This window comes from Pyrgilauda ruficollis, unplaced genomic scaffold, assembly GCF_017590135.1.
Source record: "Pyrgilauda ruficollis isolate IOZ18807 unplaced genomic scaffold, ASM1759013v1 scaffold164, whole genome shotgun sequence".
In the NCBI taxonomy this organism is placed as follows: domain Eukaryota; kingdom Metazoa; phylum Chordata; class Aves; order Passeriformes; family Passeridae; genus Pyrgilauda; species Pyrgilauda ruficollis.
In genome coordinates, this window is record NW_024515209.1 from 680679 (window position 1) to 699484 (window position 18806).

Below are 18806 nucleotides of genomic sequence, written 5' to 3' on the forward strand. Positions count from 1 at the left end.
CAGTGTCACACTAAAAAAATATATATATAATCATATCACATATCACAATTATATAAAATTTAAAATTTTTTATGTATATATATATATATATATATATATATAAAATTTTCATGCATAAAAATTCAGTAAGATGTCCTAGGTCATTAAGGCATAAATGTAAACAGGAAATTGGGTGCCTGCCTCCCACCCAGCCATTAAAAATGAGATATCCAAATGGGCTTATTTATCTCCTTGGTCCCAAATATTTATGTTACCCTGTATTTGTTTCTGTGTCTAACCTCCACGTTATTTGTACTAACCGAGCTGAATTTTGGTTTTCCAGCCAAATTTCAGGGAAGCATTGATACTGATGAGACATAGCACTGTCACCTCCTTGTTTGAGCCCAGTGTAATGCCCTGGTCAAATAATCCTCCTCTTTGTTTGCAAATGGTGAATTAAGGTAGAAAGCAATGGGTGTTGAGACTTGTTCCGTGTAAAATAAAAATATTTATTTTCCTTTACATATAAATTCCACATTTTGAAAGCTGAGTGTTTCTACTGTTCCAGGGTATCCCAAGTGAAGATCACAGAGCAGGGGTGAACATTTAACAGCTCTTAAACCTGCTGTTACCTCTTTTTGTTGGCTCTTCCTCTTGTCTAAGTCTCACTTAAATTTAAAAACTTGGATGCAATTATCAAGCATGTGTTACCAAAAGTGTTAAAAAAATCATTGTAGCTGTGGGCCATATTTTGTAAATCTTACATAGGAAAAATGGCTTTTCAGGTTGATATGACACAGAGGAAAATAAACTGTGTGTTTTCATTATTAATTCCAAGCGTGTGCCAAACAAATTCTGCTACCATGGAATTTGAATGACTGCACTCCGTATTCCATGTCCACCAATGGCAAGCAATGGAAGTTAAAAACATAATTTGAAAAAACAGAACCTGGATGCATTTCACACTCCCAGCTCTGACGTGGCACAGCCTCGACTCTGCGTGCAAGTGACAACTGCTGGATGTACAGAGTGAAATCTGTGCTCCAGTGCCAGCTGCTCAGACTGTTTCACACTGCAAATAAAATGGGAGCGGGAGAGAAGCCAGGATGGGTGGTAGGGAAGCTCCTCATCATCTGCCTCTCCGTGGCAGCAGCACCAGGCAATCCCCCAAAACCCAACAGCTGTCAGGGGAGGCTGCAGAAGCAGTGCAGGGTAGGGAGCAAACCTGTGAACAACCACAGCTACAAGGAGAAACACTAATTGGGAACAACAGCAGCTCCCAGGGGCACGGAGAGCTTCCCTGGCAGGCAGCAGAGCTCGGCAGAGCCAGATGTTCCCACACGGCTGCTCCGGGCACCTGAGCTCCAGAGCTGGACCTGCTCACCCCGTGCGGCTCCCGGGGCTCTGTTTGTGACAGCCCCGGCCCCGTCTGCTCCCTGAGGTGTGATGTGTGGGGGACATTCCCGGGATGAGGATGTTCTGTGTGCTGGGGAGCACGGGCTGGTCCCTCACCAGGCTCTGCTGGAGAAGGTGGCTCCCAGGTGAAGCAGTCTCAGCCCACAGCCTGGCTGCCACAAGCTCACGCCACATCCCACGAGCATTTTTCTGTGTTTATACTGCATTTTCTGCCCCACAGATGGTGCAGATTTTCCAGAGGTAAGGTCAGTGGAGCCAGTAACTTGGCTCTGGCTTGTGCATCTGTGTGCAGCCTCAGCAAGGGCACAGGAGGCAGGAGATGAGTGCCTTCAGGGGAGGTCAGGTCTGGGTGCTGCTGAGGAGGTGCTCCCACAGCAGCAGCCAATTCCCACCGTCATCAGTGGCGACTTCTGGCCACAAAAAAAGCCATGAGCAACCATTTCCACTCTGGCATGGCTGAGCAGCCAGGAAGGACCCTTCCACTTCATCCCCAGGGAAGTCTGCAGCAGCTTCATCACAGCCTAACCACTCCCAGTCCTTCAGCTCAGGGCTCTGGAGAGGGGACAGCAAACACAGAAAAAGGAGTTAAATTAAAATCCTTGCAGCACTTAGGCCAGGCCCCCAACCCTGTGCTGGGGGAACCAATATAAAACACTTCTCCACACCTGAGAGAGACCCCAGGAGCTCAGGGCCCCTCTGGACTCAGGAAGGCTGTCAGCAGTGGGCTGAGCACTTCTCTGCACAAATTTTCATTGCAAAGCAAGTGAGGCAACAAGGCAGGCAGGTAAGCAAAACACTGACAGGTGAGTTCTAAATTAAACAAGAGCTTCAAAGGAGGAGGAAATGGTTCTGCCATTTATCCATCTGATCTTTGGAACAGGAGGGTGGGAGAGGAAAGGATGATTTCCTTTTCTCTTACCTTTCAGGCACAGCTGCGCTCTGCTCAGGTGCCAGTTTTGCATAACTCAAAGGCAGATTCAGGCCCACAACTGGGCCTACAGTGCTGAGCCACAGTGTGATGTAATTTGTGTTTCTAGGGGAAAAAGAAAAAAAAACTCAAAAAAAAAGCACCATAAATATATTATCCCAGCTTTTTCTGAATTGCAGACAGACTCAACAGCCACAAAACAACTTCAGAAGGGGCTGTTCCTTCATTTTTCCTACCACAAATGTATTTTAATTTTGAGGTCTGAAGTGACATTACAGAAATCTTATTCTGCTGGCACTAAGGAAGCAGCTTTGCCCATTTCCACCCTGCAGCTGATTGACTTCACCTGCATTGCAGAAAGCCTTGCAAGGCCCAGCAGTGCCCCTCACCTGCGGTGCTCCTGTGAGCCTCTCAGCACAGCAGAGATGAATTCTTTGGTTCGACAGGGGTGCAGGACAAAGAAAGGCTGCCCGAGGATGGGGTGCTCCTAAGAGAGAACAGAATTTGCTTGGTCATGGAAGGGAAAAACAGAAAACTCATCACGTGCATCTGGAAAACACAAGGCAGGGTGCAATCTGCCCCCAGTGCAACTTTTCTCACTTCAGAATCTCAGCTCACATTGTTTTTCCTATCACCATCATGACAAATTAAAATATATTGTATATATTACACATCAATAAGACATACTCTGCTCTGTTGAAAGGGAAATAAGATCAGCAACCAGGCCACGCCACTATTTCAGTTAAAACACAAGGGTTTGTGAAAGTAACTCAAGTTACTGTATCAGCATTAACTGGCTGAGGCGAGGCAAAGCTACTGTGTACAGCACAGTGTGAGCAAATATAACACAGAAAACCCATTCCCCTCAGGAAAAAAGGCCTTCAACCACCCCGAGCCCTGCTGTCTTTCAGGCTGGTGCTGGGAGATACACATGGTTCCATTTGGAGAGGCAGCAAGAAGGGAGAAGAAAGTGCTCTCAAGGTGGCTTCAGCTTCCACTTGGTCCTGATGCTGAAAATGTTCTCATGGGGATCAGTCCCTTTATGTCTAAGAGACCTTTAAAAAACTCCCAGAAGCTTCAGAATATACCAAAAAAAAGGTGTTCAGAAAGCTTTGTTTCACACTGCAAACAGATAACTCGCATAAGAATGCTACCATCTGCTGTTGTCAAAAGTGAATTGATGCAGGTTTTATTTGAGAAAGAGTAATATTTTGAATTGAAAACCTTTTCAGTATCTGCTCAAATTAACTTAGGCCTTCAAATAATTCCAGAAAATACTTAAAGACAGGAGGAAAAAAAATAAAATAAAAAAAACTCTACAAATATTTACAAAACTAGTATGCAAAGTAAAAAAAAAAAAAAAAAAAAAAAAAAAAAAAAAAAAAAAAAAAAAAAAAAAAAAAAAAAAAAAAAAAAAAAAAAAAAAAAAAAAAAAAAAAAAAAAAAAATTAAAAAAAGTAAATTGTGCAAAAAATTTCAGCGAGCTTCACAAATTCCCAGAAAGAAGAGAGAAGTAACCCAGGTTTAAGCGACTCAGCTCTCTTAACAAGGCATGAAGACAATTCCCAAAGCTGAATATTCAGCCTAAAGTTATTCCCAACCACCCTGACCCCCAGGTTTTGATTTTGCCCTGCACTCCTTGCTACAGCAAACCACTACTGAAACATAGAGGCCAGACTTGACTTTTTAAAACAGTTCATTACCTTTACATTTTACATCTTTCTTCTTTTAGTCCTTCCTCTTCTTACGTGACAACAGTGACACTACAACCTTTCCCAAATGCAGGAATTTCATGCTACTCAAGACAAGAATGTGTCACACACTCACAGGAAAACCACAGAAGTAAAAGAAACCAAAAGAAATCCTGAGCCAAGAGCCATTAAGGAGCAGCCTTTAAACGGGGAGAAGGCTGAGGTGGGGATGATTGTGGAGCGTCAGGGAAAACACTCTGAGAGCATCAGCTCTGATTCAGTCAAATGCTACCTTCCAAATCCTGCACGCAGTGGCATCCTGTGAGGCTCTGATGTGCACTCAAGGTTAAACCACTGACACAGCAGCTCAGAGGAGGAAGCATGGGGAAGCTGCCAATAAAAATGCAGGAGTTATCAAAGGCCTGGATGATTTCAGAATTGGTAATGGGCTACAGAGCCTCTCGCTGCCAGGGCCCAGCCTGCCCTGGGAAGGGTGAGCTGGCTGTGGTGGGATCAACCCCAAGTCCTTCTCAAACACTGTCAGAAGGGTGAAAAAGAATGAAAGTTTGTGCTGCATCAGCTTCATTAGCATTAGCTCACTGCCTGCTGCACTTACTTGGCAGAACAATGACACTCCACGTGCACTGAAATGCATCCTGAGCAAAATATTAGGGCAGCAATTCCACCCTTCATCTAGGCTGGTCCTGTGCCAGTTACACCAAAAATATACAGTCCTGCTGGGACTGCATGAGGAAAAAATGCCAAAACAGTACCAACAATATGTAAGAATCATCCATTTCTTATTTACAATTAATCTTTTTCCAGTCAGTCATGCACCAGGGCAGTGTGAGAGTTTCAAGTCAATTCCCACAAGCACTCACTGGCGCTGTACTGCAAGAACCCATTTGCAGGTTGCCCACAACTCTTCTGGGCAGTAATACTCTGACACACCGTTTATTTGAAATCAACAGCATTATTTTCTTGGATCTGTCTATGATTTTGGATCTATCTAGCTATGAGGCTGATTTACAGCAGTGCCTGTTCAGCAGCACAGGCTGGAATCCATCACACATCTGCATATCCCTCCGAGTCTGACCCAGCTGGGATGGGGAAGGAACACTTTCACAGGCAGGCACCAGCTCTGCTGAATTTGGAAGCTCAAAATGTTTCTTCATTTATTTTCTGTAGACCTCTCTCCTAGGTGATGCAGGAAAGATGTGTGAGGATGTTCTGTGCCTGCTGCTGGAGCTGCTGCCTCAACTCCTGCCATTATAAAAACCTGGGAGAGAGAGATGGATGCAAGACACAAAATGTTCCATGGGACAGACCGAAAATTAATCACAGACTCCTGGAATAGTTTGGTTTGGGAGGAGCCTTAAAGCTCATCCCATTCCTGCTAGATAAATTATCTGTAAATGCAATGCACAGCACTGAAACAGATTTTCCCACAGAAGCAGAAAACAATCAAGAGAATCAATACTATTACATTGTAATTGGTTCGATTAATTACAAATCTGCATGGAAAATATTACTGAATCTTCATTTCAGAGTAACTCAAGTAACGATAGTACTGGGACTTGAAAGTCTGAAACTGGCAGGGAACTTCACACTGCTTTCATCTCTGCATGTAAATTCTTACAGAATCCTGGAATGGTTTGGGTTGGAGGGGACTCAGAGGCCATCCAGTGCCATGGGCAGGGACAGCTCCCACTGTCCCAGGCTGCTCCAGCCCCAGTGTCCAGCCTGGCCTTGGGCACTGCCAGGGATCCAGGGGCAGCCCCAGCTGCTCTGGGCACCCTGTGCCAGGGCCTGCCCAGCCTGCCAGGGAACAATTCCCCATTGCCAAGCTCCCAGCCAGCCCTGCCCTCTGGCACTGGGAAGCTGTTCCCCCTTGTCCTGAACCTGGTTTGCCCAGGAATGGCAGCCCAGGCTGGGACTGAGCGAGCTCTGGCAGCACAGCTCAGCTCACTGCCTGTGCAGGTAGAGCCCTCCACGCACAGGGGCTGAGCAGGGAAATGTCACAGCACTGATCTGAGCAGTGGCAAAGACTGGGCAGCTCCCAAGCACAAGGACAATTAAGACTAAACTTCCATCAGATTGGATTAAGTCATTTTATCAAGCAGTCTCCATGTCGGATTTAAACAAAAAATAAACATTACTTCAGGTAAGGGGTAATTGTCTGTAGGTTCCTGTACCGTGCTCTGCTGCTCTCCTCCCCAGCCAGCAGGAATTTTGTTGTCAGTACATTTCTTGTAACAGCACCATTTATTTTCTCTGTCATAACTGGAGCTCTTCCAGGGGTAATGGCTTCTATTTTCTCCAGTGCTACATTAAACTGCCTTCGAGCATCCATCACAACATTTATGGTCTCCCCACTGATGATAGTTCAGGGGATTTGTGCCTGAAACGGCCTCTTCCCCAGCCTGGTTTGCATGATGTTGCTTGGTAAAAATAAATTCACACAGGGGTGTCAAAAAGTTCATGCAGGATCCTACCAGCAAGCACCACAGCCATTGCCAATTGATTCCAGACATTTTCCCAGCAGTCGCCGGGTCAGAAAAAGAAGGCAGAATTAATAAAACATGCCCCCCATAATCTCTTCCATTTAGGAAAAGAAAACAGTGATGCAATTAATAAAGAGGATACAACTTTTTCCCTTTGTCCCAATTTCTGACCACATTCATTGAAACAAACAGCTGAGTTTAATTAAAAATTCTTCACTCAAGATTATATAATTTATGTTCTTGAATTCATGGTCTACCTTCTTTATTCCTTATTTTCATACACATCAACAATAACTTATTTGCTATTATATTCCAAGTCTACACCTTCAGAAAGAAGGCAGGAAGATTCCTCTCTTCAGACTGACCCTGAGTCCCAGAGCCAGAACAGCAACTGCACACATGAACTTCAAACATGTCTTGAGGTCAAAGGGATTCTCCTCTAATAATGGAATTACTACAATGGAAAATCTATTACTATGGAATAACTGTGTTGCAAGCACCACGTTAAGGAACTGTAATGACACAGGGAACTTTTATAATCCTGACAGAAGGTGTAAATCACAGTAATAAAGCTGTTGGTAGCACAGTAATTGCACAGGGCTTCTCCATCCTACTCACTTGGGGTTATGCTGGATTTTGGGAAGGAATTGTTCCCTGGCAGGGTGGTCAGGCCCTGGCACAGGGTGCCCAGAGCAGCTGGGGCTGCCCCTGGATCCCTGGAAGATGGTTGGATAGGGCTTGGAACAGGCTGGGATAGTGGGAAGTATCCCTGCCCATGGCAGGAGGTGGAATGGGATGAACTCTCAGGTCCCTCCCAACCCAAACCAGTCTGGGATTCTGTGACCTGGGACACACAAAATCTATTTATGGTCAGTGAATTTAACTCTCAACCAGCAGCCAACTCATCCTGCTGGCATAACTGAGGCAAGTTTCCCCAGCTTTGCAACAAAACACAGAAACCCCACCAAACCCAGGAGCTGAAGGTGGAACAACCTGCCCTGCCTGGGACAGTGCTGAGGAATGTCCTGGCAAGTGCCACTGGCACTGCTCTCCTGCTTTGCTCAGACAATCAAAGCAGATCTGCCTTGGCACTGAGCAGGGGAAAGCGTGAAGGGACAGCACAGAGAAGTGAAAACCATCCCCAAAAAGCAGATTTCTGTGGTTACTGAGCCTGTCTTTGTGGAGGAGGCTGGTTTGATTTACACCCCAGCTCTTGCAGTTGCCCCCGTGATTTAACGTCCCTGTTCCCATGTGCTCCCAAAGACCCACAACCAAGTTCAGTGATGGTTTTTTATTAACACCTTCACCACTTCCAACACCACGCAGCCAACCAAGCTGGATCCTGTCCTTCTTTCATCAAACACCAGGTCCAAGCTGAAAAGGCAATTAAATGGCTACGTTTTCCTGAGGAAAGCAGAGATGCTTTGGCACATCCTACAACACAGAAATACAAGGACACTTCACACAGCCAGAATTTCTCTGAGATGAACCACGCCTACCACTTTGCATCTGCTGCTTCAAATCCATCATGGATCCCAGCAAAGGTGCCTTCCAAACCAAACCATTCTGTGACTCTGTATTTCATATTTTATGCCCCAATTCTGCCTGATTCTAGAGTATTTATAGTTTTGAAGAGGTGGTGAATATTTTTTACATTTTTTAACTTTATTATTTTATTAATTTTTTTAAAAAATTTAATTATTTTATTAAATAGCTAACAGAAGATGCCTGAAAGGCAAGAGACTTAATGCAGGACAAGCAAAACAGTAATCAAGAATAGCCAACACTGCTGGTCCATAATTATGTATTTTATACATATATAATAAGGTTTGAATTATTAATTTCAAGAACAGGAGGAATCAAAGCAGTAGGTGACACTCAGGCATGTTTCTAAAGCTTAACAAGCTTAATTTAAGGCTTTAAAGCTTCTCACAAGCACGTAACTTATGCATTTAGGATTTTTCAAGAAAACTTTATACTTAAAAATTGGCAGGTCCATAGTTACATTGTCAAGAAATGGCATCTCAGCCATTTTCCTAAGAAAATAAACAGATGATTCTTCTTCCATGCTTGCCAAAAGTAGATTAATTCAGTTGTCACCATTTTAGTTATGTAGCATATAGTCTTAATTAATTACTATTTAAAATCTGTTCTTAAGTTATGAGATTCATCTAAGGTGCAAAACTGAACGATCCAACAAGCTGTGGAAGTATGGAAAAGACACTGGAGACAGATTTCCTACCCTGATTAAAAAATTATAGGGGAAAAAAAGAAAAAAAAAGAAAAAAAAAAAAAAAAAAAAAAAAAAACAAACCCCAAACCCATGCTGGCATTTGACAAAAGTGGCCTGAAAGGGTTCATATCCCATAATCCCGGATATTCCAGAGGATGCTCCAGCAGTGTTCCCTGCCTCCACCAGCAGCACCTGGGACAGCACAAGCCTGGCCTCCCTCTGTGGTTCACTCTTCCCTGCACTGCTCCAGCAGATCTGCACCCCAGGCACTGCAGGACTCACTCCTGCCAGGTAATTTTGCATCCATTTATGGACAAGTGGCCTCATGAATTTGACTAAATGCCTTTGAACTGCTGACACCATCTGCTGCCACCACTCCAGAGCGCAGGTGCTTAGGTATAAACTGCTTTCTGTTAGCACAGATACCTAGCTCCCATTTCAGCAGCACTTAAAATGCTTTTTTTAATTAATAAAGTAAAAAAAAAAAATACGGTTTACAATGCCCTGTGTCCACTCCAGTGGCCTTTCAAATGGATCTGAGTGTGCCATATATGATTCTCACCTCTTTCATACTGTGCAGTCAATGCTGTTGTGTAATTTGGGATTTTTCCATAAGGGGGGAATATTCAGTAGGCAGATTCATTCCAGAAGTGAACAGCCAGCAGTCAAGGTGGGGGGAAGGCAGAACAGAACCCACTTCAGCTTACAAGGAGAAATGCCACACCAGTCAGGGAAGGTGTCTTACAACTTACTGCACAAATCTCTGCTTGGGAAGCTCTCTGGAAGCAGAACCACTGCTAGAAAAATCATCTGTAAATGCAATGCACAGTACTGAAACAGATTTTCCCACAGAAGTAGAAAATAATCAAGAGAATCAATACTATTACATTGTAATTGGTTCGATTAATTACAAATCTGCATGGAAAATATTACTCAAGTAAGAGTAACTCAAGTAACGATAGTACTGGGACTTGAAAGTCTGAAGCTGGCAGGGAACTTCACACTGCTTTCATCTCTGCATGTAAATTATTACAGAATCATGGAATGAGTTGGGCTGGAAGGGACCTTAAAGCTCAGCTCTGTCAAACCCTCCAGCCATGGCAGGGACAGCTCCCACTGTCCCAGGCTGCTCCAGCCCCAGTGTCCAGCCTGGCCTTGGGCACTGCCAGGGATCCAGGGGCAGCCCCAGCTGCTTTGGGGTCCCAGGCCTGCCCCACAGCACCCCAGGGCTGCTCCAGGGCTGCTCACTCTGCTCAGCCCAGCCTGTGCTGATGCCTGGGACTGCCCTGACCTGGGTCCTGCCAAGCTCCATGAGGTCCCCATGGTCCCACCACTCGTCCCTGGTCTCCACCTGGACACCAAGTCATTGACCCCAAGTGCCCAAGTGTGACCGCCCAGCCCCATCCCTCACCCACCAAGGGGTTCATCCACCAAACCCATGGCTCTCCAACTCAGAGACAAGGATGTCCTGTCAGACACTGTCAAATGCCCTGCACAAGTCCTGGTCGATGCCACCCCCTGCACATCTGTCATCTGTTTATCCATTAAGCTTTTGCATTTACTCTACATTTAGTATTAATTCATTATTTGGTGTTATTCCTCTATGAAATTAGTTGAACTAGATTATTGTCCATGAAGTCTTATGGGGAAAAGCATGACTTTAACTGCAGGGCAGCTGAAAATTATTAATCAGTGGCTAGTTTTAAAATAAAACCTCCTTAGTTGTACAATACTACAGCTTGGTTTAAACCCCAGGAGTTCAACACATCATAGAAGATTTTAGTGGGAAACAAATACCCACCCAGCTTTGCCATCCCCGTATCTTCCCCCTGTCAAATAGCTTTCCAGTCTGTACTGGTAAGACTCCCTTTTCTGAGGAAGTTGTACTAATAATTTTCCAAAAATATTAGCAGGGGATCCATAGCAACTGTTGATGCAACTCATATTCGTTAAGAGCGATCCTAGCAACCTTCTGTTAAGAAATACTGTATACAGCCTCCCCCACTTAGCAAAATCCCACAATATGGCAAGAAAGATTTGTGTGTCTAAGAATAGATACCTTACCACATTTTTCAAAATGACTGAGCCGTAATGATTTAAATCCTCCCTATCACATTTTCAGCAAGATGTGCCTCTACAACACTATATCAATGTGTTCTGTTCAGAGTTTTGACTCTTTCTCCTTTTTTAAATCACACTATTAACATCCCTGACATTTTAGAAATAATGTTTATTGATTTTTCTGTTAACACTGCTATAAATTAAATGATGTAATGGACAGGATTACTGAGGTACTATAAAGAATGTGTCCTCCAGATTCCTAACTCCTGGCTGAAAAAGACGCTGGATTAGCTCAGAAATAGCTGCAGTTCTGTGTTGTGATTTCCACAGTTTAGGTTTGGTTGAATACTTTTGATATGACAGAAAGGACATATTAAAACTACCTGCTAAGTATCACATGACAGAAGAAAACCACCTAGTTTAGATGAAACTGAGAAATTAATAATTGAGAAGAAACAGATGCAAAATTCCTGACCACTCACTACTCACAAACGTGGGATATAGTCAGTATCAGAATGGTCTGAGTTACTTTATCTGCAGCAACAGTAAATGGCTAAACCAGGAAAATGCTGATTTATTGTTGGCAAATCCAGAACCAAGGTGTCACACATGACGTGTCGCCTCCCATGCCTGGGAGCACTTTGGTTGCAGAAGTAATTGCATCTGAACAGTGCTGGTTAAAAAGGAGGGGAATCATGTATGGATACATGTGCTCCACAGCTTCCAGAGCCCCTTGGAATCCTGACTGACAGATTAATTTTTAAGACTATTTCTGCAGGATCTTCAAGTCACCAAGTTTTGTTCCTGTTTTATGGGGTAGTTTTTCAACCCCTGAGCCTCCTGTAATAATGCAATTCGATTTACCCTTGGATGTTTGGTTTTACATTCCATCATCACCAAGCATTGATTAAGCCTTAGCACATAGACTTGATTGTGTTTACGACTTTGTTTCCTCAGGGGAAGGTCAGGCTTTATGACAACATCACTCTGTTAAAAACAAAAAATTGTTGGTGATGCTACTGACTGTGATCAGCTTCATTCATCAGCTTACAAAATTCTCTTGCTAGTTTGCTTCCACTCAGAAAAAAATTAATGGAAGGCGTGGATTAGCAGAAGCAACAAGAATCAAAAATGGACTTGGGCACCTGTGTTCATAGAATTAATTACACCAATACTGAGTTTCATCATAATCTTTAGGAACATATTTGTCAGGAGTGTTGTCTCTCCCCCTGTTGAAGTCCTTCTGCTTTGTCTGCACTTTTATAAATTCCCATCAGGGCAAAAAAAATTACAGAGATTCAGTAGTGCCTTTACCCATTTTTTTTTTCAATCCCTTCTTCCACTATTGTTAAATTTCAGAAGATGCTTGAGAAATCAGTGGGCCTCAGTTTACCTCCTAGCAGGTGACTGTATCCATCACTCCAGCATAATTCCACACTCTGTGGAAAATACCTGGATGTGAAGGCTACACCAGTGCCCTGGATCTTGATGAAGGCACTTCCAAACCGTGTACAGCCCTCAGCCACAGCAGGATGACAATTCATGCCCTGACAATGCCTCTCCCACACCCATCCTAACAATAAAAGCCTTTAGTCTTGCATTTCCAGCTCCCCAGAGAGGACCCAACCAAGGCCGCGCAGCCTGAAGTTCTGGCTATAACCACAGAGTCACTCCCTGCTGCTTCACACCTCCCACCCATCTTCAGAGAGGTTTCCAAAATGATAAAAGGTTAAATGCAGCCTCTACAAATTAACTCAGTACTGGCTATCTGGTTGTTTGGCTTTTTTTATTCCTGGTTCTTACATCACGCACTACCACGTGACAAAATATGTTCACCTTCATATTTGGGAAGATTTCTCCCCATTCCTCTCATTTCTGTTCTCCACTCTCTGTTTGGTTTTTTTTAAAAAATCTTTTTTCCTGTTCTTGTGAAGTTTTATTCTCTCAATGTGCCTCACCATTTAGCATTTGACCATGGCATTTTTGGGCTGCTGCTTTCTTAACTGGGACATTACACCTGCTATTTATTATATTTATTACACACAGAGAGCCCAATAAGTTTGAGCTGTTTAGTCAGTACCACTATGTATTTGTGTATACTATCTTATAAATAACAAATATAAATATTATACATCATACATATATGTTTACATGGTATTTAAATTACTAATATAAATAAATAACATTAAAAAACACCAAGTCACAAGTAAACAATTCAGGAGATGTGGCTGCAGTATCTGTAATTCTACTTTTGAATCCTCCTAAAAAGAAGCTGAAAATCACAGTTGGCAACATTTCTGGAATGCAACAGTAATCCATAAATACTCCTTAATTTTCCTGTCATTGCAGAATTAAGCCACTTCCAGCTCACACAGATCTTACCAGGTGTGCTAAATTGATGTCATTATAAGTCATCAGGAAATACCCACAGAGACCTGTAGCAACATTTGGAAGTTTTGTTAAACAGCTGTGTGTTCTAATTGATTTGTATTATTTAAAACAGCTAAAGCAAGTTATCGCCGGATGTAGGGAAGGGATGACTGAAGACCCCAGGGAGATTTAACTCACAAGAAAGCCAATCACAGGAACTTCATTTGAGCATTTTAAGGTTATTACTAGAGGAAGTGCAATTAAATCATCACCATTTATCAATTATCATTATAAAATACTATGCAACCTTATCATGTTAATTTATTTATGAGAAGGTAACTAGTTGACTTCTGCTTTTTGCAGTAATCCAGTCAGGAAAAATATTTCAAGATGCCTTCTCTGGAAATGAGCATAACTCTCCACCATAATCAAAACTATAAAAGTCCAAATTTTACCTAAAATTTTCAAATGTCAAATATCTCCACTCTCTGCAGCTTGTCTCAGTTCCCGAAATGCATTTTTTATTACAGATGTATTCTACCACAGGGAGTATACACCAAAATATAGTTGTATCAGAAATGTGCACAGGTCTGGCACCCTCATTTCATAACATATATGGGAAAAAAAAGTCCCAAAAAGTCAGTAAGATTTTCTTTTCCTGGTCTGCCAATCACAGTGCAGATCAGCTCCAGTTAAAACTTAAGTAACATGCATGGACCCTTGGCAAGCTCAATTTTTCTTCCCAGCAGTGGAGTGCTTGTAGCATCTAAAATTTGTATCTCTTTTGGATTAAAATCCTAAACCTTTTTTTACTCTGCTGCTCATGTGTACAGAGTGCTCAAGCCTGATTTGATGAGTTTGCCCAGTGACTTGCATTATAGGATCTGTGTCCCTGCAGGCAAAGCCTAACCCACATAACAAAATGGGTCAGCAGAAAAGCAGCAAGGCAAGACAAAACTCCGTATTTCAGTTCAGAACCCTGATTCATTTGACAGAGAAAAGCAGGGTTTTTTTCTTGTAGACCTGACTCTTGCTTTGATCTGAGGCTTGCAGGCTAGTTTTCATTATCTTCCATAATCTCCTTATTTCACACAAAGTCACATTTTGCAACTCTTAACTCTGCTAATTTCTCCAAAATGTTCTTCCTGTGTTTGTCAGTGCACTCACAGCTCGCTGTACAACTCTGGAGAGTGTCTCAGAATCAATTTCTTCACTCCACATAATCTGCCACCCACAACTCTTGTTTCTGCAGGAATTTGTGTGTAAGTATCCCACACACACCTCCAGTTATTAGGTGCAGGACAATTTTTACTTTACTGTCCGTTAAGAAGCAAAAATAATCCCCGTGTGGGAGTGACCTGATTTTCCTTTTGGCTTCCACAACTCTGATTTCACACATTCCAAACATCCCGTTTATGCTGTATTCTCAGTCATGTCCCACTATTACACTATGTTATTAAAACCCAGTTTCTCCATCTTCATTCACAGACAAGCCAGGTAATTAATGTTTCATGTGAAAAGTGTGTATTATAAGGACCTGCCAGCTCACAACTGGAATTCAGACACGCACAGCACTCACCAGAACACCCATGGCTTGGTAGCTTCGAAGGAAGCTGTTGTAAGATAAATAATAGTCTGTGGCTGCAAAAAACAAGAATTCTGCTCGTGTTCCCATGGCTGAGCACCATCTACAAACAGGCATCCTGTAATTAAACTGTGTTATTTGAATTAATGGAGCACCTGTAGGACCTGGTGGATGTCACATCCTTGTCATGCTGCTGTGGCAAGAGACCTGAGAACCTGGAAACAGCTAAAATAAAAAAATCAAGGAGGGGAAGGGGAGGGAGAGAAGACACATTAGTATCTTGGTCTGATAGGAAAAAAACTGACACCTGGAGAGTCTCAATTCTTTGTCAGCCTTGCTCATGGGACCTGGAGCAAAGGGAAGACACCAGAACAATCAGCTCAGCTATGAGCCATGTGGCTATTAGACAGCACCAGCTTATTTTGGGATAGGAAACCAGTTTTCCCTTGTTCAATCCTGAAGACTGCAAGTCTATTTAAAACTGAAAATTACACACAGTCTTGTTTGGTAATTTGATTACCAGACAATCCGTGAAATGTTACACTGATATGTTTTATTTACATAAACAAGTCTGCTTTTGTATTTACCCAAATTCACAATTATGCAGAAACTGCCTGAATTTTTGAGGACTGGCTTTGGAGAAGTATTTTAAACGTGAGATACTGTCAAAGCAAGCCTTAAATGGTGAACACTTATATATCCTTCAAAATCCAGGACTGAAACTATTGCTGGTGAATGGTTGAGCATGACACAATACAGACATATATTTTTTATATTATTTTAATTTTCTTCCCTTCTGTGCAAGAGAGGAATAAGGCCACTGAGGACCCAGGCATATATTTCATTCCCCAATTTCATGAAGGACCAGAGGATTCTCACCTGCTGTGTAATGGTGTCCCAGGGCCCCTCCTGCAGACGAGCCTGGTAGGATGCATGAACACTTCCCCATATTTCATCCAGAGTTAAAGGCCTTCCATCTGGGGGAAGAAACAACCACTTTAGCCAAAGCTCTTAGGCATGCTGCATCTTTAATAGAGAACGGCAAAATTAAAACTGAAAACTGTTCAAATCCTGGCTGAAGGTGAACAGAGAACACCCTAAATTCCCTGTTTGGTTTTATGTCACCTGAGAGTAACAACTCACTGTGCTGATTGTAAGGTGTGAAGTGTAACTGGTTTTGTAAAACAAAGCTTTGCTAAGGTGGATTTAAAACCACAAAATAGCATCATGAAGAATCACCTACTGTAAATATATGCAACTCATAGTGAGACAGTGAAGAATATCTAAGGAAGAAAATTCTGCAGGTAAAAGTTTACTGCATTCTGGTGTGTTCACAATGTTTTCTTGAGCTGCATTTATACAGCTTTACTGCATCAGGTTTTTAGCTGTGATGCTAGAATTATGCCAAGATATTACTGTCAACAACTTAGAAAATAAGCATGTCTATTTTTAATGAATATTTGTTTATGGCAAACAGTATTTTGATAGACTTTAGTAAGTAGCTTCATCTTGGAATTTATCAGGTGTCAGAAACCATCATTCTCTGATCATCACTTTTACTGTACTGACATTTGTATGTCTGTAAAATGAGAAAGATTTACTCACACAATTAATATTTGAATGCTGTGTTTAGACACAAGTTCAAACCAGCTGCCCACAGCCTCTGTTTTATTTTGTGCACATATTTATTAAAAAAAAACCAGGAAGTTCTGAACTTATATGAGCACTATGTAGCAGAATCACATGGCAAATGAAGTATCTGAGGGTGTAACAGGATATTAATCAGCTTTTCCATGCTATCCTCACAAAGGTGAGACGACTTAGACCATCACATCCACTGTCTTGTGATGACAGATACCAAAGCTGTGCTGGGAACAGTCTTACATTCACAAAGATATTTGCTACAACAGCATAAATTTATTTCAGAAGGATGTACTTACACTCAGATCACCTGTGTGCAGGTGATATGAAATGCCATGCATATCTGCAATTTTGTTCTCAGCAGAGAAAGTCCAAGTGTAAAATCTACAATAACACCAGATGTTCTAGTGCAACTTCTGATTTGCCACTCTAGATTGTGCTCTGCACACCTTGCTCTGAGAATTTCATAATAACACTGAGCAGATTTACATACACGTGCAATGGATTACTCTGTTAATCCCATTTTTATAAATTATGGGAAGTTACTGAAATATTAACCACGTTCTAGTTAAAAACAAGTTTTGTCTTTACCACACAGTGAAATCATTCCATTAATGAGCTCCCAGACTTGCTCTAAACATGGATCTGTGTTCTTTGGGCTCTCTTACCCCCTTCTTCCAGCACTCTCACACATTTAGCAGCCCTGTTACACATTCTTACAACCCACTGAGACCGCAAACATCCAGCTGGTCTGACAGAGCAGTCAGTAATTGTTGCTGCTGGCAACAAGGGCCCACTGTGGCACCTGCTGAGCCAAGCAGCCTCTTGCCTTCGTGCCTCTTTTCTTCCCTGGGACGGAGCTGAGCTGGGAAGTTCAGCCAGAACCTGAAGGCAACAGCAGCACCAAGCCAAGAGAAGGGGCAGGGGAGGAAGGTGAAGGCTCCAGATTCACCAACCCATGCATTTATTTAGTCACCACCCACCCACAAGGACAAGCTTGCTGGGCGTCCCAAGGCTTATCCCAAGTTCAGCTGGGATAGTTTTATTATTTACACTGTTTAGATTACAAGAAACTTTTCTGAGAAAAGCTTCTTGACTGCCCAGCTGGGGTTAACTTGACCATGTCACCACAAATAAGGAATAGTTAAAGGCAGAATACTGAGTGCCCTCTCACAGCAGCAAGGTGAGGCTGTCAGACCACACAGGAGCTGCAATCTCAGCTGGGCCTTAATTTCTGCAAAGACCAGAAATTCTTTAGGTAGATAAAATTCCATGTTTATTTTCAGAGAAAATGGAAATACGTGGAAAACATTTTCAGGCTTCCCAAGTCGCTGTATTCTATTTTCTTCATGTGTAGTGAGGGCTTTTAGTAATTTCAGGGATTCCCAATTAAAAGCTTTTAACATTTTTTAAGATTTTCAGTTAAAGGTTATTTGACACTTTGGGTAAAATGATGCAGAAATTGTTCTGAGGTTTCATTCTGATGTATTTTACAAAGAAACAATATTAAGAAACCACTGCCAAAAGAGGAAAAAACCTCATACAGCTTAAGAGAATATATGATCACAGAAATTATTCAATTTCAGTTATGTCCAAAGCCACAATAAAACCAGTTCTTACAGGATATGGTCTTTAGAGCAGCTGTGTTTCTGAGAAAGGACCCGGTGGTTACATGTTTTTGAGCTCAGGAAGTAAATCTGTATTCTGGAAAGCACTTCAGTCAGGCCCAGTGTGGTTGTGAATACAGAAAGTCATGCCTTCAGGGTTGGAGGAAGTTGCCCTATCTCAGAAGCTCCCTCTCTCTAACCACTGATTAGCATGGTTTTTATTGGCAGGGATTTAGCTGCCACTGAGCTGAGAGAGTATTTTGAGCAGGTCAACCTGAAAACCTCATTCCTTTTCTCTTCTCTAGAGGAGTGAGGGTGCAGTCCTTGTTGACTCCCATTAGTCCTGCTCTTTCTTTTCAGTGTTTAGCCAGCTTTCCTGCTGCTTCCTCTGCCTTTGCAGAAAAAGGGAGAAGTGTGAGACGAGCCATTATTTTCTCTACACACGGGGTGATTCCTGAATGGTGCCTGTGCTCACCTGTGCTGCTGATACCTCACTGTGAGTTTTCTAATGCATGGCAAGAGGGCTCTGAATGCCCAGCTTCAGATGGGGATGGTTCAGGAAAAGACTGAAGCTCCTTGACATCTTAAAGAGTAGGAAAAGAGGAAAATACTCTGCTGATTAAAGAAAGCTTACTGGACCTAGCTCAGCCCATCTGGCTGATGCCAGCATTGAAGGGGAAGGATAATTGCCTACACCATCTGTCTCCAAGAGGGCTAATTGCTGACATCAGATATCAGCAGGGGTTCATGCATTTCTTCAGCTACCTATTTGGTAGTCTCAGAAGCCAGGG

At 42.5% G+C, this 18806-nt stretch overlaps 1 protein-coding gene across 1 annotated transcript in view; it reads right to left on the reverse strand.

Annotated features, from left to right (window-relative positions):
- Positions 1 to 450: 450 nt before the first annotated feature.
- Positions 451 to 18806, reverse strand: part of ATG10 (autophagy related 10) — a 59568-nt gene continuing 41212 nt past the window's right edge. Inside the window, exons 5-8 of the mRNA XM_041463338.1 lie at positions 15647 to 15744; positions 2713 to 2810; positions 2315 to 2428; positions 451 to 1947 (exon numbers count right to left, since the gene is read on the reverse strand). Of these exons, the coding sequence (XP_041319272.1) occupies positions 1935 to 1947; positions 2315 to 2428; positions 2713 to 2810; positions 15647 to 15744 (323 nt within the window). The 3' untranslated portion in view covers positions 451 to 1934. The remainder of the gene's footprint in view (positions 1948 to 2314; positions 2429 to 2712; positions 2811 to 15646; positions 15745 to 18806) is intronic.